Raw genomic sequence first — 26,786 nt, 5'->3', positions numbered from 1 at the left:
ATTATGGGATGGAGGGCAACATCCCCTTGTGCCTCCTGATCTGCTGCTGTGGTCCCCTCTCTGCTAAGATTCCTAACAAGTGAACAAGATTGGTTCACTTTAGGGTCTGGTTCCATGTGGCCCAAACCCAGGGCCAGCCCCCGGCAGCCTTCCCACCTCTCCCTAGCACCTTCTCCTGCTGTGCCGTCTGCATCCCCTCCTGCTACCTTGTCTGGTGAAGAGCTCTGTTCTCGGCTGTTCCCACTGCGGAAATAGTGCTCGGAAAAATGCCTGTACTGTTCTCGCCAGGACCTGAATTTTTATAGATCTGTAGAATAAAAATAAAAGAAAACTCAAAAAGATTCACTTCTAGAGGTGACATTTCAGTCTCCCTTGAGACTTGTGGGACCAATCAATCATCTACAGTCACCTTTCACCTTCTGCGACTATAAGTCAGGAGACCTTTACTCTCTGGCCTGCTGGTAGAGGGAAACTGAGTTAATCTTTTGCCTCCCCTCAAACCGAACACTCAGGAAAGAGGAGGTAGTGGGAAAGTCTTGGAGACTTTGCTGCCTGTTACAAACACAGTTGTGCTGGCCTCCACTGAAGTTCTACTTGAGATAGAAAGTTCCAGACTGAGAAATGGGGGACAAACCCAATGTCCTGTGAAGGACACATTCCAGTGAGACTCTCCCTGCCAAAGGGTGACTTGGAATCTCCCTGGAACAGAATCCTTCTTCCTTTTGGGTAATGATGACTGGGCCAGGTTCACTCTAGAAGGGGCTAGCAGATGAGCTGGGAACTTGACTCAGAGTCCCTGCATTTTGAGATGGCACTGGTGAGCCCTGAAAGCCAGCCTCTCTGAAGTCCGATTCACCTAGGGTTGGCTGAGCCCCAAGTCAGAACCCAGTCAGAGACACAAAAGAATACTGTTTCTAGAATTGTTTTAACTGTTCTTTAAATCCTTGGAAAATTTAACACAAGATCCGGAAATGTCAGTGGGAGGAACAGTAGAATTATTCTAACCCGATCGCTTCACTGACACAAACCTCTGCCCCTCATCCCCGAGAAATAGCTATCTAGTCTCCACCTGAATGCTTCCAATGACAGTCTTACTTTAAAACAAGCGCTAATTGTTAGAGAGCTCTTCCTTATATGTACAGCTGTGAAAAAAGAATGAGGAAGTTCTTTTTGTACTGATGTGGAAAAAAAAAACCCCTCCAATGTATACTATTAAGTAAAACAAAAATGGTGCTGAACGACATGTATGATATACTAACTACTTTAGGATTTTAAAATGAGAAAAATGAGAATTGATATTCATGCCTGCTTATCTATGCATTAAAAATCTCCGAAAGAATACACAAGAAACTTTTTGTAAAAAATGGTTATGTAGTGAGGAAAGGGAAGAATGAAGCAGAGAGGAAAGGGAGTAGTGAGAGCCGACGCATATGTGAGATTTACTGCAAGCCAGGCGCTGTTCCAAGTGCTCTCACATGTACGAACTCATTCGATCCTCACAACACCTCTATGTCATTATCCCCAGATGAAACTGAGGTTCAGACGGACAAAGCAACTTGCCCAAGGCCACAGGACTGGGATACAAACCCAGTCAGAGTCTGTGCTCTTTGAGACCGTGTCGCACTGTCCTCACCGCAGCCCGTGGACGCAAGGGACGCTTTTCTCTGCATTTGTATCTGTTTCCACACTTTTTGTGAGATTGATTGACTGTTTACTCACTCACTCACTCACTCACTTACTTACTTACTTACTTACTAGGTTGGTTAGTTTCTGCACCACATAAGTGTATTACATTCTAAGGTTTTCTCTAGCTTCTGCGAGGAGACATGTTAGAAACCAGAGGGTCAGTTTGAAAACACAAGAAGAAAAAATAAGTGAAAGTTCTTCCTTAAGCTGAGCAAAAAACCTGCTTTCATGAAGCTTTTTTCTTTTTTGTCCTAGACTGGCTCTCTGTGCAACTTCCAGGTCCTGCTAAATGGACTCTTTCCCAGGAATGGAAAAAGACTTTCTTGATTCCTCTGCTGATCCCTAGATGTCCTGGGCTTCCATACCCTTCACCATGCTGGTTCGTCTTCCCCAAATACACTCCAGGATACCACTGTCCTCTTAATGGTGAGGCTCCAAACAGAAATCAGTTCTCCAGTACTGGCCTGGCCAACATGGTTATCACCTCCCTCGTTTTGAGAACAATATATCTACTAATGCAGCCTACATTTACACTTGGTTTTTGGGAATCCTCATTTCTCCACTGCGGTTAACTAAAATGTACAATATTTATTTCCATGTGCTTCTGTCTAATTCAGCTCTTTCCTCATTCCTGACGGGTACAGTTGTCTTCTGAAGCTATTTCTGGGATGTTATCTTGTTAATTTGTTAGCTTGTTTGATCCATTGTCCCAGCCTGCCTCAGTTGGATCCTGGCTCAGTTCACCAAAATAGTTGAGATCCCTCTCAGCCTCATGTAAGAAAGGTTTCCATTTGGCAGATAAGGAAACTCATCCCCCAAAAGAGGACTGAGTTGAGATCTTACAAGCTTTTGGTTCCAGGAAGGAATGAATGAAGGGCTTCTGATTTCCACTCAGTCCCCATTCTAGAATGCACTGGTGTCATAGTCCAGTGCCTTTAGAATAGCTGCATCCTGCAGGTATTATGTAGGCCGCAGGCTCGGTGCTGCCCCGGGATCCAGCTCTAGTACCTTTGATAGGAACCAGGGGAGAGAGCTCACTAAAGTAGTCCCATGATTGAGTGTTGCAGTCGAGAAAAGAAGGCCGTCATGTGCATGGCACATGTTCAAAGTTGGCTGGTGATTATAGTGGCTTAAAACATCATGTTCTAGATTAGCTGCTTGGGGTTTTCTGAAGCTTGTGCCGAAATCGGAGATGCCGTGGGGATGACATCTTCCTTATCTGTGAAGTGATGTGATGTGGAGTTATCCAACAAGCAACCCCCAGAGACCACAAACCAAGGAACAGATCCAGGAATTCCACTCTTGTCCACCCCCCGCCCGCCGCCCACCAGATGTGCAGGTCGAAGTGTGTTTTGATGCTCCACATGTCTACTCTCCAAGAGACGAGATCAGACAGCTATTTCAAAGATGAGTCAAAAAAAAGAAGGGGGAAGCCTGCCTAATCCTTATGCTGGTAGCACGACTGATTTGGCAAAGTGGGTTGAATAAGTGAAAACAGGGAAATTCCCCACAGTAAAGTAATCTGTGGTCATGAGGACCCCAGAAAACATGACAGAGGAGACAGAGAAACCAAGATTGGGTTGATCCAAGTGCTCTAGGACAACTGTCCATGGGAAAAGTCAGGAGTGCACAAGTGGCAAAGAGTGAGTCCTTAAGAACTGGAAATGCCTTTGATGTGAGGTGACACCAATCAGACTGGAAGTCTAGCCTTCTATAAAGGTGTGGGACACAACTCATCATCTAGAATAAAGTCTCAGATGCCATCAAGAATTTCAGCTTTATTGGATGGGGCAGAACTTATAATAAAAGCTTATTAACCTAGACCTCAAGATTGTGGTCTCCAGCTCTGACCCTGCCTTGCCTTACTGGAGGAGTTTTTGAATGTTATGTAAGCAACCTGGACTTCAATTTCCCCATTTTGGAAGTGTCTTTTGGGAAGGTAAGAGAAGAATAAGACAATTGATAATCTCCACCTGCCTGCCTAACTGATGTGCTATAAATTCAGAGACAATAACATTGGGAAATTCTTCTCAATTACTTTGAGAATGACAGAGAATGAATAGAAAACTTTGTTACTGCTGTTATGATGAAATTCATAAAACTACCTATGGGGATATTTTTTCTGAATCTTGAAACAGTCTTTTCTCAACTATGTTACAGTCTTCACCTTGTCTAAACACCTAACAGAAGTCCCTAGGACTCTATCATGGAAGATAAAATACTTGGAAAAGTAGAAAGGTCCCTAAAATATGCCCTTCTGACCCCAAACCAGGATCAGGTTAGTGCGGGAAGATATCTCAAATATGCTCGGTTGTAAACTGGGTGCAGCTGGCATCCCTTAGCGGATAAAACTGGTTCCAAGAATGAGTCATATCGATTATACCCTTGGGACATCATTCATAAATATCATCTGTCCCCAAAGACTTCCAAAACACAGGAGTCATGGCAAAATACACACGCATATATACATGTAAACAAGATTTCTAACAATCAGACCATTGTTCGCAGCAGAGAAACCAGGCACACCCTTTATCTAAGATAAAAAGAAAATGCAAAAAGCAATCAAATGAAATCTATCTTGCCTAACCTGAAAAACAACAATTGGATTAGAACATTGTCTGTGGTCCATTTTCAGCAAGTCGCCTTCCTCGGAGCATTTCGGTGAACAGAACACTTTTTTGGGCTAGCCCTCCCTTAAATGGAGAAGTGCTCCCTGCCACCTGTGCCCATGGCCTCTTTTGTGGCTAAATCCCCCATCAATTCCACCCTCACTCAAGGAGTCCAACGTCTGTTTAATTAAATTTCTTTCTTTCCTATAAAATATGTCCTCAGAAAAAAATAGCTCTCTTATTTTATAGGAAATGAAATCCTAGAAGTGTTCATTTCAGTATTTCGGGGACCTGCAAACTCCTGGAGAAGGGGTGAGGTGAGACAGAGGGGCTATGTGGAACATTCTCTCCCACTCCTTAAGGAAGGATCTGTGGTTCGGCACATCAACAGATTCCCTCCCACTTCCCCCTTTATTCCTGCACAGAACAGAAATTCTCTAAAATAAGGGTCCCCAGCCCCTGGGCAACGGACCAGTGCCAGTCTGTGGCTTCTTAGGAACCAGGCCACACAGCAGGAGGTGAGTGGTGGGAGAGCAAGCAAAGCTTCATCTGTATTTGCAGCCGCTCCCCAGGTCTAGCATCACCGCCTCAACTCCACCTCAGATCATCAAGCATTAGATTCTCATAGGAGCACTGGTCTGTCCCTGGTGCCAAAAAATTTGGGGACCTCTGCTCTAAAGGACTAGCCCTACTCAAGGGCCACTTGGTCCTACAGTGGCATCCTACCCAAAACAAAATTCCCCCAAGAATGCCTTTCTACAAAAAGACCTGGAAATAGTTCACAGACCACACAGAACAAGGCCAGGTGCAGAATACAGTCGTCCTCGCTGAGCCTGCAGCAGTGGGGTAGAGATTGAGAGATTTCAGACTATCCTCAACCCTCGGGTGTTTTTGGTGGGCCTTAGAAGCCTTCTGTGTGTGCAGTGTAGAAAGATGAACATAGAACTCTACCAAAGCCACTTCCCACTGCTCTTCTCTTCACTGCATTTCAGGAGTTAGAGTAGAAATTTAACAGGAGCCTTATCCCAGCATATGAAAACCAAGTGCAGCCATGACCTCTACACACATGTCTTGCTAGAGTACCAGCCTTAAAAGAGAATTAATGCCCCCACCCTTTATAGGGCATTAGACAAACAACTTCCCACAGGACACACGTCTTCTAATTTGCCCACCCAAAAGTTGTAACGCCAAATGGAAAGAGTGCAAGCATTTATATTGCATGTTCAAAACACTCATGCAAAGAGAGAGGAGGTAAGAGGCAGAAAAAGAAGGACACAGAGATGGAGAGAAGGTGGGAGAGAGGGAGACAAAGACAAGGAGGGAAACAGAAACAGAGAGAGAGATGGAAGGGAGAGAGGAAAGGAGAGAGATTCTCATAGACCACCAGAGCTGGAAGACACCTTCTTATAATACACCAGGATGAGCCACTAATTTTTTTAAATGTCTTCAATGGTTATAGACTTATTCATTTTTGTATGTAGGCTGAGTCAGTTTTGGTAATATACTTTAAAAGGGAAATATCCATTTAAATTTTCAAATTTAGGGTATAAAATTATTTGAGATAGCCCTATATCGTTAGCCCATTTTTTCATGGTTCGTTCATGTCGTCTATTCGTTCTTGCTTAGTTTTGCCACAGATTTGTCTTTTCAAAGGATTATCTTTTGACTCTGTCAATCTTCTCTTGAATCTTGATTTCTGTTTCTTCAGACTCTGCTCACATTATTTTTTTTTTCCTTCCTTCACTTTTATTCTTGCATTTCCCCTAACTTCATAAGCTGGATACTTAGCCCATTAATGTAAAGATTTTTTCTTTTCTACTTGTAATGCCCACTCTCACCCAGACAATCACAGGACTACAGTAAGCCTCCCTTGGGTCAGCTGCACTTATTAGAATATGGGACAAGAAACACAGCAGACTAGCAGGCAAGAATCAGACATGTCTCTTCCGTAGAGGTCCTCATGGTACTTCAAGAGCTAGTCTCTCATTTTTAAAATGAGGACATTGAGACCAGAGAGAGAGAAGTAGTTTCAGAAAGATCAACAGCAAGTTAGTAGCAAATTCCAACCTAAACCCTGGGTCCTCTGTCTCTTTTCCATGCTGTCTTAATTGGAAAACCAAGAGGCAAATGTTTAAGTATTAACTCTACCTCCATAGTAATACATTATCTTTGACTCCCTACTTAAGTTTCCTCATCATCAACGGGAAACATGACCCTTCTTTTGACATCTCAGATCCCAGCCTTTAGAAAGAAAGAGCTGCCCATATTTATATTGTGTGTGTGTGTGTGTGTGTGTGTGTGTGTGTGTGTGTAGTATTGTTGGTGATCATCATTAAAGACAGTCTTTGCTCACGATGGAGTTCGGTTGAGGTCAAGATGCTTGGTTTGCCTGACCTGCGATCTCAGCATTTATCACCCAAAATGAGCCCACAGGTGAGTTTCTCAGTGATAAGTGATTTTCAGTTCTTCAAATTATGTCAATGGACAAAGCAGGTCTCCATAGGATTTAACAAAGGAGAAAAAAATTGGTATGGTTTTGATACCTTGTTGTCTGCAAGAGCCAAAGAGAATGTACTAACATTTTTGGGGGCCAACTCTATACCAGATAGTTTGATTGGCATTTTCCATACTATTTTTCTTTGTGGGAAGATTTTTAGTTACCACTTTTCTTTACTTGCTATAAATCTATTCAAATTTTCTATTTCTACTTGAACTTGTTTTGGTATTCTTTCTAAGAATGTATCCATTTCATCAAGCTGGTCTAATTTGTTGGCATAAAATTTTTCATCCTATTGCCTTTAATCCTTTTTACTTTCTGTGGGGTCATTACTAATTTGGGTACTTGGTGATTTCTCTCCTAATTTCTTGATCAGTCTAGCTAAATTTGTTTGTCAATTTTATTGATTTTGTTTTTCAAAGAACATAGGTTTGGTTTCATTAATTTCTCTATTGTTTTTCTGTTTTTGGTTTCATTTATTTCCATTATTATCTTTATTATTTCTTTCCTTCTGCTTGTTTTGAACTTACTCTACTCTTCTTTTCTCTAGTTTCATAAGAAATAAACTAAGAAATTAATTTGAAATTTCTTCTTTTCAAGTATAGATGGTTAAAGCTATAAATTTCCCTCTTAGAAGCACTTCTGGCATTGAGGAGTAAGGATCCCTGAAAATCAATTCCACAAAGGCAACAAGAACAGTGGCAAAAATGCCCAAATCAATTCTCTTCAGAACTCATAACAATTGAAAGAGCATTTATGACTTTTGGGATCAGCTTTTCCATTTCTGCGAGAAAGGCAGTTCAAATTTTTATAGGAGTTGCATTGAATCTGTACATAAATTTGTGGAATATTACTATCTCAACAATATTAAGTTTTCCAATCCATGAATATGACTATCTTTTTATTTATCTGGATCTTTAATTTCCTTCAACTATGTTTTGTAGTTTTCAGTATGTACATCTTGCATTTCCTTGGTTAAATTTATTCCTAAGACTTTCCTCTTTTCGATTCTATTGTAAATAAAATTATTTTATTAATTTCATTTCAGATTGTTCATTGCTAACGTATAAAAATACAATTGATTTTTGTATATTGATATCATATCCTGCAACCTGGCTGGACTAGTTTACCAGACCTAAAAGGTTTTCGATGGATTCCTTAGGATTTTCTATATACAAGAGCAGGTCATGTGCAAATAGAGATTTTATTTCTTCCTTTCCGATTTGTCATGTGATTCATTGATTCATTCATTGAATCATTCATTCATTCATTGCCCAATTGTCCTGGCTAGAACTTCCAGTACAATACCGAATAGAAGTGCTGAGAACAGAGATCCTTTGTCTTGTTCCCGAATTTAAAAGTAAAGCTTTTTGTCTTTCACCATGAGGTTTTATTTTAGCTCTAAGTTTTCCATAGATGTCCTTTACCACTGGTGTGAGTGTAAAATGGTGGTGGCTTGGGAAATTGTTTGACAGTTCCTCAAAAAGTTAAACATCAAGTTACTATATAACTCAACAATTCCACTCTTAGATATATACCCAAAATAACACCCTGAAAACACGTGGGCACACAAAAACATGCACACAAAATAGTGTTCATGAGTGTTCATAACAGTGTTTTTCATAATAGCCAAAAAGTAGAAACATCCCAAATGTCCATCAACAGATGAATGCATAAACGAAGTATGATATATCCATAATCAATGCATTATTCAGCCATAAAAAGGAATGAAATACTGATACATGCCACGGCTTGGATCAATCTTGAAAACATGCACAGTGAAAGAAGGCAGATGCAAAAGGCTACATATCCCATGATTACAGCTATACAAAACATTCAAAATTGGTAGTCCATAGAAATAGAAATTATATAGCTTCTGCCAGGGAATGGGGAAAGGGACTGTGTGGTGTGATTGGTATGGGTATGGGATTTCTCTCTAGAACAATAAAATGTTCTGAATTTAGCAGTGAGGTTTGCAAAAATCTGCAAATACAATGGAAACAACTGGATTGTATACTTTAAAAGGGTATGTGAAGTATATCTCAATATCTCAATTCAAACAAATTTCTTTCTAAGCCACTTCAGCTGCACCATAAAAATTTTTATGTATTTTTTTTTTTACAATCAGTTAAAAATATTCTTTAATTTTTCTTGTGATTTTTTTGTTTGACCTGTGGGCTATTTAGACATGTGTTGTTTAATTTACAAATATTTGGATGTTACCCATATTTATTTATTTTATTAATTTCTAAAGTTTCATCCATTATATTCAGAGAAATACTTGTATTATTAAAATACTTTAAAATTTATTGACATTTTGCTTTACCTAGCATATAGTCTTTCCTGGAAAATGTTCCATGTATGCTTGAAAAGAAGTGTATTCTGTTGACGTTGAGTGGTACATTCTACAGATGCCAATTAGGCCATGTTGTTTGGGAGTGTCGTTCAAGTCTTCTCATACCCTTGCCAATTTTCTTTCTAGTTATCTATCAGTTATTGAGAATGGGATATTAAAGCCTCCAACTATTCTTGTTAAATTATCTATTTCTCCCTTCAATCCTGTCAGTTTTTACTTAATATATTTGAGACTGTGTTCTTAGGTATGCATAAGTTTATAACTTTTATATCTTTCTAGTAAAGTAACCCAGTTATCGTTATAAAATGTCTCTCCATGTCTCTAATAACAATTTTTTTTTGCCTTAAAATCTATTTTGTCTGACACCATAGTTCTCATATGGTTACTATTTCTATGGTATATCTTCTTCCATCTTTTTATTTTCAACCTATTTGTGTCTTTGAATCTAAAGTGCATCTCTTCTGGATAGTGCATAGTTAAATCTCATATTTTTATCCAATCAACAACCTGCACTTTTTTGATTGAAGTGTTTAATCCATTTACTTTTAATGCAATCACTAATATACTTGGATTTATGTCTGTCGTGTTCTTTTTGTTTTCTATATGTATCATTCTCTTTTTAATTTATCTGTTCCTCCTTTACTATCTTCTTTGTGTCAAATATATATTTTCTAGTGTGCCATTTTAATTTCTTTCTTAGATTTTTAAATTATTTTCTTAATTGTCACTCCAGAGAATATAGTTTATGTCTTAGTTTATCAAAATCCACTTTGGATTAATACTAACTTGATTCCAACGCAGTAGTGAAGTTTATAGCTCCTTTATAGCTCCACTACGTCCTCTCTTATTTTCTACTCTTCTCATATATATTCCATCTTTATATGTTATAAGCCCAGAAGAACAGTTTATAAGTGTTGTTCTATGCAATTATGTTTTAAATCTGATATAAGAAGAAAATAGTAAGATATATAATATAGTCTTCTACATTTACCTACATAATTACCTTTTCCAATGTTCTTTATTTCTTCATGTGGATTCAAGTTACTCTCTGGTGTCATTTCCTTTCAGCTCAAAGGACTTCAATATTTCTTATAGATTTTCTAGCAATGAACTCTCTCAGTATTTGTTTACTGGGAAGATGTTTAATTCACTTTCACTTTTGAAAGCCAGTTTTGTTCGATATAATATTCTTGGTTAACTTTTTTTTTCTTTCAGTCCTTTGAATATGTTATCCATTCACCTTCTGACTTGCAATGTTTCTGATGGAAATTCAAGTTTAATCATATTGTTGTTCTTGTGTTTGTGATGCATTGTTTTCTCTTGTTGCTTTCAAGTTTTTGTCTTTGTCTTTCAACAATATCTAGATGTAACTCTCTTTTTTCCTATATGACTTGAATTTGTTGAGCTTCTTGGATTTTTAAATTAAACTTTTTAATCAAATTTTTGGACTTTACAATAACTATTTCTTTAAATGCTTTTTCTGCCTCTTCTCTCTTGCTTCTTCTGAGGTTCAAATTATACATATGCTGGTATGTTTAATAAAATCTCACAGATCTCTGAGTCTCTGTTTACTTTTTTTGTCATGTTGCTTTCTTTCCATTCTTCAGATTAGAATATTTCTGTTAATCTATCTTCAAGTTTGCTGATTCTTGCTACTCCTATCTCTAATCTACTTCTGAAGGATTCTAGTAAATTTTTCATTTCATTTATTATACTTTCCAGCTCCAGAATTACAGTTCGATTATTTTATATAATTTATCTCTTTATAGATATTCTCTATTCAATGTGTCATCATCATCCTTTTAATTATCTAAACATTTTTTCTTTTTTTAGTTCTTTGAATGTGTTTATAATATCTGCTTTGAAGTCTTTTTCTGCTAGGTCCAAAATTTGGGTTTCCTCAAAGACAGCTTATTTTGGCTGCTTTAATTTTTTTCTATGTAAGGATCATGTTTTCCTGTTACTCTGCATGTCTTGTAATTTTTTGCTGAAAACTGAACATTTCATTCAAAATATTATAGCATCTGAATTCTAATTTCTTCTCTCTAGGGGTTGTTGTTGCTGCTTGGTTGGTTGCTTGCTTATTTAATAACTTCCTTAGACTATTTCTATGATGTCTGTTTCTCTGCAGTATGTAGCCATTGATGTATGTGCTCAGGTGTTTGGGGTTCTTTATTTTCTCTATCTCTCTCTCTCCTTTTTTTTTTTTTTTTTTTTTTTACGTGGCCTGGCTTCCTGTGCCTCATGTTCAGCCAGAGATATATGAACAATTGGTCACTCTTGGGTATACACACAGCCTTACATCTGTGTGCAGCCTTCCAGACCTCCAAGGATGATATCAACATTTACTATGGCTATCTCACTCCTTGAATATCACTATTAATTTTTGACAAGTCTGCCTGTGTTTTGCTTGCCCCATCTAGGACTGAAATCTCAGGATAACTGCAATGCTGGTCTTCTCTATTCATTTGCCACCAAGATTATTAATATTTTCATAGGTTTTCTGCGTTCTACTCCAAAATAATTCAGCCTCGTCCAGCAGCAAACGTGCTGGCTTTCATGGCTTGCACTGCCTGGTAGAACTGCTGTACTGATGGAACCGAGATAAAGAGTAGGGGGTGGGAGCAGACCACGTCTAAAATGCCATCGATTCCCTTTGTTCTTAACCAGGGTTCAATAGTTCGTATTGATATACTTCTCAACTTGTTGTATGTCTTCAGTTGATTTTTCAGAGTCCTAAAATCAGTGTTTTTTATATTTGTTCAGTTTTATTTAGGGAAAGTGTTTGACAAGCTTCCTCATTCCACCTTTTCAAAAGTTCTATAAGTCTCTATATTGTACCTCACTTAATCTTCACAATACTATGAGATAATGGTATTATTATTTCTAGTCTATTGATGAGGAAACTTGGTTTCAGAGAGGTTAAATTACTCATTGAGAGTCATGACTCATATTTCTCAAGAGCAGTGCAGTGCTTTGAGAGCTCTATACCTGAATCTGTGTCTTTTCTTAATCTTTAAAGACACTTTTTATAGACATGCCATCTTGGAAAATTTTGTACATCTTGACAAATAAGAATAGCAGTGAAAACCATCATCTTTATAGTTCAGGTAACATTGTCTGTTTTGGTCATGATACAGGTACAGACTGTTTTTATTATGTACAACCCATATTCCAAGAGCTAAGCAACATGCTACCATATTTCAAATTTAATCCTAATGGCAATTGTTGGGAGGGAGGGAGGCCTAGCCATGCTCATTCTGAGGCTGTGAAAGCTGAGGCTCAGAAACATCTTCATTTGTAAGTGGTGGAGGTAGGATTCAAACACAAACTACAGATTGTAAGGCCTAGTGTCAGACATAGTTCAATGTTTTCCCTCAACTTGGATGTCATCTAGCTAAAATAAAGTGGGGAATATAGAAAGAGCCCTGAGAAAATAAATAAAAATAATTAAAAATTTAGAAATATAAATTGAGAGACTTTAATATTTGGAAGTATTTGGTCTAGAAAGGAGATAAAATAACAATATATAATAGATAAAGTGTTATCAATGTTTGCTAATAAACACTTGATTATTATTTTTGCTGAAGGGAAAAAAGCAAAGCAAAACAATAGACAGTGCATTTCTATTTTATCATGAAAATCTTGAGCCTTTCAAGGATTCCTGAGGTGTTAAAGGTTGTTGCCCAATAGGTTACGTGATCTCATTTTGCAATACCTCATTGTTTTTAAGACTCTTTAATTTATAGCTTAGGTGAAGGCAAGGTGTGACTTCCCAAGACTCAGCCTTGTCTGTACTTCCCAGATTAGAATGACAACCTCCCCATCCAATCCCACCAGCACCTGAGCTGCATCTACTGCTCATCTATGGTATGTCCAAATATCTCTCTCATTCATGTAACTAATTAAAGCAAGACTCTAGCATGATACACCCCTCCAAGCAGAGCCAAACCCCTGTGTAGAGGAAATAGGCCACTGCCATGTGAGTTCTAATACAGGTCTGTGTAAAAGTCCCACTTGTTCCAGCATATCTGCCTGACCATGAAAACTGACTTGATTTAATACTTTGAGGTAAGGTATAGTCTGCAGAATGTGACTGATAAAACGTATACATCCGCTTGAGTATGTCTATTTAAATAGATGTACACATCAGGCTGGCTAACCATCACTTTGGAAGAAGGAGAGAATATCTGAGATATTCTGAGAGAATATCAACTGAGATGAGGGGAAGTTCGATTTGTGGACAAAAAGGCAAAGAGGTTGAGTTTTGCATTGGTGGAGAAATAAGTCAAAGGGTACCGAGACAGGAAAAGCCAATGAGAGGAGGGCTCGCTCACATTCAGAGAACACAAGTTTAGGACAGGCAAGACACTTTTGTCCTTCGAATCGTCCTTCAGCCTAGCATTCACTCAGATCATCTAAAGTTTATTCCTTGGGGCCAAGGGTCTGAAGTCGGGGACCTAAATCCTGTGCAACCTTGACTGTACCTCCACCAGCCAGCTGGAACCAAAAGCATATGTTTTTACACTCATTTTTATATTAACTTCATTTTGCTAGAGATTTCATTAAAACCCACTTCCAGTGTTGATATGTGCAACATGAAATCCTCCAGATGAATTGGTTCTGTAGATGGTGACAACACTCTCACCACACTCCATGGATCAAATTGCTTTTTATCCACTTGACTTGGCCGGAATGTAAAGGCAAACGCTAAGCAAATGCTATGAAATCAATAGCTACAGAGTGTTGGTTTTTTGTTTCTTTTTTCCTACATAGACCCCAAAGGAGACTGACACGCAGATTAGACAAATCACTTTTCATAATCCTAAGGACTGCTGCATGATGTATCCAGAGTATTAATCAAAGGCTGAGACCGAGTAAAATGTGAATTAAATTTCTTAATGGAGAGAGACATGAACTTTCTATCCTTAGATCTCTGGCTGTGGACATCTCTAAGGCAATGAAAAATTCAGCTACCCAGTTTATAATATTTTGAGAGATATATCACCAAAATGACACAACTTATCGTGGTTACATTTTCTGTTTAAAGAACTTGGTTTCCGATGTGGTCACATGGAGCTCAGGGGGCTGCTGGCAGAGAATTTGAGGGTAGCGCATGAAACCCACGGTCCTGTATGTTTCGGGTCATTTAAAGATTCCTTTCCACCAGTGGCTGAGAGCCTGTCCGGAGTCCCGATCAGACTCCAGGGTCTTAAACTTTTTTTTTATTTAGACCATAGAACTGCAATGAAGTGAAAAATCCTTTGCTTTCTATGCCAGCAAAGCCAAGGTGAGCTTAAAGGAAATCATACTGAAAGCAAATGAGATTTTATACCGAAATTGAAAACGAGCCTGCACGTGACCTTTTTGAAAGTCAAATTTGCAATATCTGAAGTCCCTGCTATGACACTAGTTAGGTTAGGGATAAACGGCAAGGAAAAAATACGAAAAGTGAATCAAAGTGTTTGTGAAACAGATTTTTTTTTGCTTCCCACAAAGATATTTGAGGTGATATGGCAGTGCGAAGTCAATCCACTACAACTGTCTACCTCAGAAAAAGTGAACACAGCAGCAGCCGGAGATGTTCTTCCTCATCTGGGCCTGTCTCAGGTAACTTGAGAATGGATGGGGCTATGAACACACACAGAATTTTTATAGTGCCCAGTATTTGCGTGTGGACGACTTCCTTCCAAGGGATCGAAGCCTCTTATAGGCATTATCTGACTTATGTCCACAGCCTTCTGGTAGATGGGTGGTAGAGAGGAAGCCAGCAGTACAAATCGAAACACAATCAGAAATCCACAAAGCCTGTTCTAGGAATAGGAAGTATAGATGACTTTCTCAAAATCAGATGCGTTCATCTTTCCTAAGGAGTTGGAGGCTGTGGCATTGCATACGTCCAAAACACACACACACACACACACACACACACACACACACACACCCGCGCGCGTGCGCGCGGGGGAGAGAGAGAGAGAGGCAGAGGCAGAGACAAAGAGTCTGAGCCTCCCTATAACTGTTTTCTTCATTTCTAAAATAGAGATTACAGTGTATACCTTGGAGGATTTTGATTGGGATTCAAGTAGATGACCTAGGTAATAGAAGCCGATCCATAATAAAAGGCAATTCCCTCTTAAGCCTTTCCTTTTCCCCTCCTCACTGCCACATCCATCCAGAAAATAGGCCAGCCACAAAAGGGTTCAGAGCATATGAAGCAGTCGAATTGGCAGTGGAAGGAATGAGCTTCTACCAACCCCTCAAACAAACTGATGATACATACTATATATTCTAGGCTATAGATTGCCCATACATATGAAAGTATCATGCTAAAATATATTTTGCATATTGTCAAGTTAAGAGTATAATGAATCACTAACTGAAAATTGCAGCTTTTTCTGCCATGCCCATCTGCTTCACTTTGCCTCTAATGGCATACTCACTCAGTAACTGCGAGGAGGCAGATTCCCACCCCCGCTCACCCCCAGCTTGGAGACCTGGGAAGATTATCGGTATATGTGCAGTAAATCTTGAAGATCTATTCCCACTCGAATACAGTGTGCCACAGCGCACCAGGTTACAAGATGCATAATTAGAGCTCATTCGGCTGACAGATTAATGGGGGTGTAGCAGAGGCCAGATAGCAGTAAATTAGGCAGCTAAACACAGCTATCTCTGGCATAACATCGGCAGTAAATCGCACATCTTTTGCAGTGCGTTGGCCACTTCTCGCAGCTTCTTAAAAATGTATCTGTTTTACGAAGTGCTTTCTTTGTAAGGTACCTCAGCATAGATGCTTTTGTGGGGAGTTTGGCCTACTGGTATCCGCCACTCCATTGCCCCAAATGCTTCAGAGTCACCTACTTAATATATATGTAGAGTCATGCCCTATTATTGGATATTCAGCCAAATACATATGTAACAACCATGACTTTTTAGTAGGACTTTTAACTAGCTTAAAACAAAAACAAAAACCTAACATGTTCATGATTTTTGTACATATGTTCTGATTACCTGATAATCTTAAAGTAAAATTTGGTATAAAGGAAATTAAATTCCAGAGTGTTCTGATGGACAAAACAAATACACCTGAGTGGTATGGATATTCTCATTCTAGATCGGACAGCTCACCAATATCGTGCAATGCCAGACAAATTCATCCCCAAGTGCAGGCAGCAGTATCTTCTCTCTCAGGGTCTCTGAATCCTTTTAACCTTTTTCCACCTCTTTTCAGATTTCTGCAATTTTGAGAGTGTTTTTCTAATTCCAAGGCTCCTTTCTACCTATTAATGAGTTTCCTCCTTTTCTATGCCTCCAAACTTTCTCTAAACCAGGGGTCTTTGAGTGGATTTTTGTGTGTATGCCCCAAATAATTTTAACTACATTTTTAAGACATCTAAATTTCACCATCGGGCATTTAAATAGTTATAAAGGATGTACCATCTGGCGATTTATGTACTGTACTTGTGTTTTTAGCTATATTTCATCAAAACCTTGTTGCAATAGATTTAGGTTATTCCATTTACAGGAAAAGTCTGCCATCTGAGCTAAGTAACAAACAGTTCTCATTACCACTTTAATTAGCCAAATCAGACTCACTTTCTCACAGAGAAATTTTTATTTCAATTTTCAATTCAAATAAGTGTGTTAATATGCGTCTCCATGACAACTAAGTCATTTCTGAATTGTCATTCTACTAGACGGATGGGTGGGGTAGATAGATAGTTGTGGTAGATATATACGTATATATGCGAAGACTTGTCGTGAGTTTGTCATGGAAGAAAATTGAGCTCAGTACCATTTCAATATTTCTCTTCAGAGATCTTTGCTTTGTTCTCCCAGGATTCTCCTTTGGGAGAAATGCCTTCTCAAATTATTTCATTATTTAGATACCCAGAAGCTATTTAGACACTGGGGCGATGCTCTATAGCAAGGTTAGGATGATGAGAGGATGCCTCTTAATTTAAAAGTGTGAAACTCTATTGAAAAATAAAAAGTAAAATAAATAAATAAACAAATAAATAATTTTTCTTTTTAAAGAAAGTAAGATCATGAGGATCTTGGATGAAAGATAGGAAACTCAGTGGCAGCAGAAAAAGAATAAAAATATGTATATAACTAAAACAAATAAAATAAAAAATAAAAAGTATGAGAAGGGAAGTTGTAAAAGGGTGATGGAAAAGCAAAACCAGAGGTGTGTTCTCAGGCTGGTGAGCTTTAGTTTAGAAAAAAGAGCAGTGGAAATTAAGAATCTGAAGCGCAATGCTGTTAAAGTCATCTGCATTTGCATAACCCCCAGAAAATCTTCCAATACCCTAGAAGGATGCATTCTGCAGTGTAAAGATGGCTGTTCTTGATCAAGCACACAAGATGAGTTTCTTTCTGGGGCAAGAAGCAAGAAGAACCTACTATGCCACCATCTGCCTCTATTACTCCAGCCGTCACTAGCAAGAGGTGTCACCTTTTCACTCATTCATTTATTTGTTCAACAAATTTTTGGTGCGTGAGCCACAGTGCTTTGTCTGCTTCTTTGTCTTTGTATCATTATCAACAAATATGGAGACCCTTTTTAGCCCTTATTTGTGATAACTTCATATCATAGCAGTCAAGGTATGCAGAGAGAGTAACCGGTTACTGTTTCGAAAACTCTGCCTATGGCATTTCCAGACACTTGAGCCATCTAGATTCCAGATCTAAAATAAAATGAAATAAAAGAGGTGGGAGGGGTGCCTGAGGTAAGAGGTCATATCCTAAACTCATTGTTAAATTGCTAGGAAGTGTGAGTGATGAAAATGGCCAGAAAATATGATCCTTCAGTGAATTGGGATCTCACTAATGTTTAATTGGGTCTCCTGTGAGACATTTAAATCTATGGCCAGCTATCAAGGGTGAGAATTCTACTCTAGTGGCCCCCAAATGATTTCACCTTCGCTTTCATTTTAGTGGTGGAGGAAAGCCAGGACATTCACTGAAATATTTGAACTACAAGTGTGTGTTTCAAGGCCTGTATGTGTGTGGTAGTTGCCACTGAAGAAAGTCAGTGTTTGATGATCTCTTTCAGCATGTCACTTACCAGCACCAGGGCAGCCGCCCTGGAGGTCTGGTCACCTTGAACGTGCCCTGGATTTCTCAGTTTCCCCAAAGAGAGTTTGTTCAAGAACTATGGCATAGAAATGATCATATTCAAATTTTCTTCAAGTATTTACAAACCTCCTTAAGGCTGAAATCTAGGTGCTTCCAAATAAACAAAAACAGTCAGCAAAGTACACCACAAACTCATTACCCATAGCCCCTTCAAAATAAACAAAAAGGTAAAACATCGTATGTTTTTCTTTCAAATTCCACCTCATCATCATAGGTTTGGGGACTAGAGACAGATAGGAAAAGCACTGCAGCAGGAGACAGGAGACCAAAGTTTCAGTCTCGGCTCTGTGGAGAGACTAAGGGGGCTCTGGAAGAGCGGTGGAATTTCTGCCTCACACTTCCTTGCTCTGTGATCTCAGATAAATTACACAGCCACCCTGGGCCTTGGTTTCCTCATCTGTAGAATGAGGAGCCTCTCTGTGGGTGGTCAGGGTTCAAAGAGATAAGGTACCGGGATTGCTAGGCCTAAGCCCTGCACATTCCACAAGTTTAATCATATTTGCGTTGCTGTTGGTGGCATTGAGGAAGTAAGTCCTTTCGTTTATCTAGGTCTCCATTTTCTTTTCTTCTGCCAATGTGGGAGGGGAAAAAGCACATTTTATTATTTTTAAAGTATATATTGTACTGAAAGGGAAATGGATCAAAGATCAGTTCCCCCCTCCATTAAACTGCAAACATCTTGAGGTCTGGGACAAGAATCTTGTTTTTGTATTCCACCCCTAACTCCCCTCGAACTCCTCCATAGCTCAACAGTACCTTATACATAGTAGGCACCGATGAATGTTTATTGAGTCGAATTATCTCTAAGTCTAAAGTGATGATAAGGGAGTAAATCACTGAAGCCGTTTTTGTGGGGGTGTTAAAGTGAGTCTGGGAGAGTCTGTTTGAGTGAGAGTAGGTGTCTTTATTAGTGATTTAGAGAGGAATAGGGGGATGACTGCACACGGGTGTAAACATTTCTGTAATGACTGAGCCGACTTTAACTGACCGAAAACTTCACAGAGACTTAAATCTCTATTTGGCAGATAGAGATGCTGTTATTAAAACTTTTAAATAATAATAAAGAGATACGTTTTAGTTCTCAAATGAATCAGATTTTGACATTGATCTTCCGAAGATAAGTGTGCATGGGGAGAAAATGAGTTGCATGTTTTCCATCTTTGCTTTTTCTTGCCTTAGTTTATTGAAAATATCACCTAGAAGAGGGCTTTTTCACTTCAGAAAACAATGCAGATTAACCCTTGCTTCTCCAGGTGCCCCACCCATCTTCCTAGTGAATGATGCCAAGCGCAGAACGAAGCCCTTCGCGATAAGCCTCAGTATCCCACATGCTACTTCAGAAACCTAAAATTAAAAACAAATCTAAACAGTGGGTGTTAATTTATTTAATTTTGTACTTTTAGATAAAGGAGAGAAAAAAAAAAAAAACCAGCAAGTGTTTTACCTGGCATGTGTGTTTGTGATGACTCACTTCAAGAAAATTCTAGGGGAAAAAACCCACCTCGCTTTTACCTCTAGGAAATTCCCTTTTCATGGGAATGAAAATCCTGGCTCCCACGCTCTCAGATCTGGGGAGCGTGGTGTGGGGAAGTGGGTCTGCCTTGCCTTCCTGCCTTGAAGCTGCAAGCCCTGGAGCAAGTCAGTGCTTTCTCTCTAACCAGATCAGATTTTTCGATCTAAATGATTTTATGGTGGGGGCTTAAGCGACTTCCTGCATTCCCATCTTGCTCTCAATTTCTTCTACTTGGACGAAACCCCTATGGGGAAGTTGTAAAGAAAATAAAATAAAGAAAGGAGGAAGAAAATGTCTCCTCTCTTGTCTTTCCTTCCTAACCATCCTCACCCGCCTCCCCACCCCCCAATCAAAATCCCACCCCATGTCACAAAGCGTATGGCGAGCGTTAAGCCTTGGCAGTATTTTGACGCGGTGCGCAGTCCCTTTCTCCTCCCCTATTCCTTTGAGGTTCATCTTGCAGCCCAGGGCTCTGTTCCCCTGCCAACTTGGTGGGAGTGTTTAGTGACTGGAAGGCTGTGGCCTGCTCTCCCCAGAACTTCACACTTCATTTTTCCATATCCCTGGGAGCAGCAGCAAATATTTCACCAGCCTGGTTTGCCGGCTACTGCCATAAATCAGACTTAGGCCTCAAAAAAATATCCAGGCCTGTCAAGGCATTAAGCTTTTATTTTCTGACTCCATCCAGTGGTAAATGAGAGCTTGTATTTTCCTTTAAAACTGTAAAGGGATTTTTAAGGATTGTCGCTGGATGTCTGCCAGCTATGAAAGATACAATACAGAGTGTAACTGGTTAGGAGAGATTTGAAAAAGTCTTAAGTATGAAAAATGGCTTTTCTTAAAGGTTTTTCAATGAAATGAGAAACGGGGCTTAAATTTCATAAAAGTTTTTTTTTTTTCTTTTTTTTTTTTTTTGAGAGACCTGAACTATTCATGAGAAAAGCATTAGGAAATGGAAGAGTCGCGCTCTTGGAGAAATATGAGTTATATTTGTTAAGCGTGCTCTCTCTCGCTCGCCCCCCTTTCTTCCTCTCCCTTTCTCTGTGTACACAGATACTTGGGCCGGTTCATTAGTCAGTTCCTGCCATCATTACTGACGATATGACAGCAAGAACAAACAGACTGGACAGTTTTATGTGCTGTATATTAATTGCTTCATAATTTAGGCCTGCAGACCAGGACAGTGATGCAAGTCCACTTGGAAAAGCCCCTGCTTAAAATTCTAAGCAAGTTCGCAAGGTGCAAATCATGCCTGTGAGATCCCTTCTTAATGTTTCCCCGAGCCGAGTAATCAGATCTCAAACTCCAAATACTGAAAGCCTTCTTGAAGTTGGAAGAGCAATGGAGTTAAAGTAGGCAGGTATTGCACCAAGACACCACATCCAGAAAACCTGAAAAAAGGTGCAAGGAACCAAGATCAGGCCCTCGGTATGCAAAAACAAACTGCGTAGATTTTGAGATGTGTCATGTTTCATTGAGGTACACATTTAATTTCAGTAAAACGTAATGAAATGAAAATAAATGTAATCTTCCCTCTACCCAGTCCAGGTCATTGTATATACTTGCAGCCTGGGGCGGCCAGGAGGTATAAGGCAGGGAAGAAATAACTAAGGAAGTAATGATCATCTATTTATGAAGTCTTCAAGGGAGCATTTAAAATAAGGATGAGAAGGTAACAGGCCATGCAGACAAAGTGATCTGATGTGATAACCAGGAAAGCTGGGGACGACGTGGGTGGGACTGAAGGAACGCAGCAGCAATGGACTCAGAGAGTGGAAGTGACAGGCGTGCAGCAAGGAGTGTCATAATAAGAGTGAGGGAAGACACACCTTGGGCTGACTTTGAAAGGATCCCAGAGACTATCTGCCCTGCTTGCGTGGTGATTTATGTACACCTCTCCCACCCAAGCCCGAGTGGGTTAGTTACGTTTAACTTTTGGGTGTTCTCAAGGTGGGGCATTGTTTTCCTGGGTGTTGCTTTTTCTACTTGAGGGAGTGCAGAAGAATCTAAAAGCAGACTTTCTGGTTGACGGCACTTTGAACCATGGTTCCAATCTTGGTGCAGTCCCAGAATGCATCCGCTTCTAAACCTCCTTCTAAGCTGACCGGGCTCCACGACTTCAAATCCTTGGGTGGCTCATGGAGAACCCAAGCCGTCAGCGGCTGCAGCTTCTGCAGCCACATTCCTCACCTCCTGCTCCCACTCAGTGATCTATAACAAGTTCTTTCTGTTTGCTGAGCTTTCTCTTGCCTTTGATCTTTTCCCTCTAAAAATTTTTGAAAATTATATGGATTGCAGACTTTAATGTCCATAAATGAAGTTTTATTGGGGCGCAGCCATGTTCACGTGCTGACACGTGGTCTGTGGCTGCTTTCGCAGTGTAACAGCACAGTTGAGAAGTTGTGACAGAGGTCCTGTGACCCGCAAATGTTCACCTTCTGGCTCTTTACAGAAAAAGTTTGCTGGCCTCCACGCTAATTCCCTTCAGCAGCAGCACAGAGTCTGGCCAGCCCCTCCTCCACCTTCAGATCGTCCTGAGGACTCACCCTCAGGCTAGTTATTCCTGTCTTGTATATCATGGACGTCTTGCACAGCGAATATTTTATATATTGATTTCATTGCTAGATGCTTCTTCGTTCAAACTACAAAATGGCAAAACTATTAGATAAAAAAAATTAAAAAGCCATCAAGAAATTTTAAAAACCATTGTAATTGAAAACTGGAATATTATATCAAAAATGTTCATATTGGTTATCTATAAGTAGTGATGCTATGGATGAGTTTAAGATGTTCCAAGTTTTTTGTAATGTACATTTTCTAAATTTTCTCTACAATGTATATGTTCTAGACTTTCTATAATGTACATTCTATAATGTATAAATGTTATTTTTAATGGGACTGTTACAAAAATGTGTAATGAGCACCTTTTACGTGCAAGTCACTGAGTTAAACACCACAGAGAATGTAAAGAGGTAATCTTTGACCTCAAGGAAATCTAAAATCAGTTAGATTTTTTTAACATGTATAATGATGGTGATAACATGCAGATTTTGCCTATTTTTGTTAAGTATTCCAGACTGCAACTATTATTTGTTGAGGAAATGTGTTTAAATGTTATTGGACAATGTACGTGTATTCAATTCATGTCTGTGGTCCTCTAGTTTATTTCCTCCCGCCCAGGGGCACCCTATACATCCCTGAGTGTGTCTATCTGCTTTTAAAAGATGGAGTGTGTGTTTCAGTTTACATTAAAGATATTCTGATATAGCATTCTTTAATTTTTACAATCTTTAAAAGAGTTATTAAAATTTTTCCAACAGCTTTTGGGAAATCTTCTGTTGAGTTAATTCCTAGGTTTGCTGTGGGTTTTGCTGTTACTCTGATGGGATCTCATTTTCTATCATCTTTTCTAATTGCTTCCTGCTGGTGGATAATGAATCCTGAATATGGCAACCTCGATGGGCCGGGGGAAAAGTACGTAAAACCTTAGAGGAGCCTCTTACAGACCACTGAGCCACAAACTATGGAGTCCGAGTCTGCACCTGACATCTAGAAGCCGCAGTGGGCAGAGTGGGGGAGCTGCCTGTATCTGCGCCACTGATCAGCATGCTTCATGCTCTTCATAACTGAGACACCCTCAAATCTGCTATGCATGCACCTGGCATTTCCTGACCCCACACCACTACCACGCTGACTATCCAACTTCATCACTCAAGTATGCTCACCAACTAACCCACTCTTTCCTTCAAACCCCCTTCAGAATCTCCCTGAAGCTCTAAGCCCGTAATATCTACTGTAAATCTTGGCAAGAAGCGGCACTGGCAGTGTCCTCTCCCTTTTAAGTTACATCTGCACCTTCTAAGCTGGCCTCCAGGATCCAGCAGATTGTATTGGGCGAAGCTCATTATTCAAGGGCACATCTAGTGGGTCAATAACATCTGGAGAAAACTGAAATGATCTAAGCACCAGAGGTTTCAGATCTCGGCTGGTCCTTCTTATCGCCACCACCATTGGGGCTAAATCATTTCATTGGTGTCATAACTTCCTAGTTTTCCTGGAGGTATGCTGAGTGTGCCATTTGGCGGAGGTAAACTGAGTGGCACAACAGGTACGCTTTGTCCATATCCATGGAATGTGGGAAATAAGCTTTTCAGATGCTTGTCAAAAGACTAGATAATCAAACCATCTTTAGCTAATGTTTATGCAGAAATAAGCAATGGTTGGGGCCAATTTTTCCCCACGGACTTGCCTTCTAAATACAATTTAGTCATCCCGGTTCTTTCAGTAAGTAGACCAGTGGCTCTCCATCATCTGGGAGCTTTTAACAAATACCAATACCTAGGCCCCATCCCAGAGGAACTGGATCAGAATTTTCCCATCTGCCATGCCAAGACTATCATGTTTGGTCTCTAAGACCAAGTGGGATATTTCTGTCTGTCCTGGAGAGGTGGAGGAGTCGGCTGGAGAGCTTGTCCTCTGATCCCACCTCTCTCTAACCACATCTAAGTTAAAACCACAAAACCAAGTAAACAGGCAAGTGAGGGTTGATGCAGTGATTGGAAGGAAGGGGGAGGGAGAAGATGCAGGAGGAAGAGAGGTCATATTTTATTGACAGAGTCTTCCTCAAGTTCAGAATTCACATTGCACACTGAGTGTGATCTTCCAATGCCATGGAGAAGAAGGACGGTGCCCACCAGCGTCCAAGCCGAAGAGCCTGGGCTAACCCCAGACGATACTTCTCTTTCCTCCCTGCAGCAGCAGGCCGCCTCCCTCCTCCCTGCCCAGCTTGCACTCCCTACATCATTGCTGCTGCTGCCGTCTGGGTTTCTTGATTGTCCCACTGGCTCTGGCTGCCACATGAAGGGATTGATTTCCTAAAATGCTCAGCTTCAGCAGACTGTTTCAGGAACAAGCAGCAGGGCCGTATGATGCAGGAGGATGTGTACCCAACAACTAGAGATGCTGAATACTCATTCTGGGGCACTTGGACCTGGGTGGCAGGGAAGTTTGCTCACCCAGATGAGGCCCAATATGACACTTTCATCAAAGTTATAAAGAAACAGAAATAACTTCGCTTTCATCTCTGTTTTCCTCTTAAAATGACCTGTCTTCCTTGACCCACATCCTCTTTGCTTCCTCTCCATAATAATAAATACCCTTTATTGAATGCTAGTGAGTACTTAAATGCATTATGTAAGTTCTTTTCACGTGCTCTTGCCTATAATATTCTGTTCATAGATGAAGAAGTTGGGGCCCAGGGAAATTAGGCAGCTTGCCTCAAATCACATGGCCAGTAGTTGGCAGAGAACAATTTAGACTCAGACTTGTCTAAGACCAAAGCCAGAGCCTGCAACCACCGCATCATGACAAGAGCTTTGTAGGTGAGAGACCCGGCTTGTGTGTAAAGTCAGAGCTGGTGTTCGAAGGGCCTGGTGGTAATCCACCAAATTCACAAAAACTCAATGCCCCTTGGGCAACTCTGGTGGGAACAGTATAAATAGAGTTAGGAGCACACACAGGCTTTGGAATCAAACAGTTCCTTGACTATCTAAGTTTCAATTTTTTCACTGTAAAATAGGACAATAATCCCTATTTCATGAGATTGTTGAGAAAATGATAATACAGGAGAAACACTGACTACAGGATCAGGCATAGCATTAAGAGCTCCATAATGTAGCCATTTTATTATCAATAGTATTAGTACTAGAAATATAACTACCAAAAATTTACTCACTCATTCAGCAAATATTTACAGAGAGCCCTGTATCAGTCAATGAAATATATGGGTGAATCAAAAATAGCACGCTTCTATGAGCTGATCAGTTTATTCTCTCCCCAGTTGAAAAGTCCACTATAGAAAGCAAGTCACCATTGGAAGGGTGCCTGGAAGTGTTGGAATCATCAAAGAATAATAAGTGTCTTCAAGTTGTCACAGCTTGAAGTGGCCACTTCCCTTCAAGCATCTTTGAATACCAGAGTCAGGGTTCAGGATTGCCTGTCCCATGGACAGGAGAACTTGGGAGAGATGGGACCCAGCCTTGCTGAGCACTTCCTAGGTGTCAGGCACAATGCTTCTTGCTTTCAGTCTCCCAGTGTGGAGGATGCCTATAACTCCTGGTGGAGGAGATGCTTTTAAGCAGCACCTGAGATGGATGTCATGAAGCCATAATATTAAAAATAACAATGACTCACCATGCAAGAGAAGTAGCCCTGTGGCGACAAACTCCAGCTCTGGAGACAAATCACTTGGGTTCCCATTGTGCCTGTGCCTATGTGCTCTGAGCAAGTGATTTACTCTCTATCAGCCTGAGTACCTTCAGCTGGTAAAGGAATGGAAATAATAGGAGTATCTGTCTCATTTGACTGTGGAGGTGTTGGTGGGAATACATATACAGAGGGATTCAACACATTTTTCCCATGACTGTTATCCTCTGTAAATCTTTATTACAATAAGGAGAAAGTTTCAGTTGGGTGTGCTGGTAAGTCTAAAACTTGTTTATTTTCCCTTTAGCAAAGAGAGCAAGCCTTAGGGCCAGAGAATTCCATAGGCAATGGTACCTAGCTAGGACTTAACAACATTGCTTTGTTTTCAGCGTATGTGTGTGTATGTGTATGTGTGCGCACGTGTGTGTAGGGGGAGAGAGAGAGACTGACTTAATTGTGGCAAGTGATACTGGTTTTTTATTTCAGATAGAAATGAAAAGCTTCCTCTTAAAATAAACATATCTCATTTAAAAAATCAATATAAGTGCAAATATTGAGGAAATAATAGGACAGGTAGTAGGTAGATATGGAAAACCTCTTGATTATAGCATTCGAATGATTGAAGTTTGGGAAACAATGCTCGGGCAGCCCCCATGTCAGGGTTTTGAGCTTCCCATTAGCGATGAGGCTTCAAAAACTACAGAGTGATAAAGCCCAGCTTTGAATCTGGTTCTATCTCCCCCGAACAACTCTGTCCTTTCTCAGTATGTGCTATCAACA

The 26,786-nt window shown here is 40.0% G+C and overlaps 1 protein-coding gene across 1 annotated transcript in view; it reads right to left on the bottom strand.

Annotated features, from left to right (window-relative positions):
- Window positions 1-21,985, bottom strand: part of LOC107504072 (RUNX family transcription factor 2) — a 64,954-nt gene extending 42,969 nt beyond the window's left edge. Inside the window, exon 1 of the mRNA XM_016133053.2 lies at window positions 21,821-21,985. Coding sequence (XP_015988539.2) covers window positions 21,821-21,985 — 165 coding nt within the window. The remainder of the gene's footprint in view (window positions 1-21,820) is intronic.
- Between the last annotated feature and the right edge of the window lie 4,801 nt (window positions 21,986-26,786).

The sequence above is a fragment of the Rousettus aegyptiacus genome, unplaced genomic scaffold (assembly GCF_014176215.1).
Source record: "Rousettus aegyptiacus isolate mRouAeg1 unplaced genomic scaffold, mRouAeg1.p scaffold_m13_p_1, whole genome shotgun sequence".
In the NCBI taxonomy this organism is placed as follows: Eukaryota; Metazoa; Chordata; class Mammalia; order Chiroptera; family Pteropodidae; genus Rousettus; species Rousettus aegyptiacus.
The sequence above is the reverse complement of the archived record's forward strand: the minus strand, read 5'-3'. Positions and strand labels throughout refer to the sequence as shown.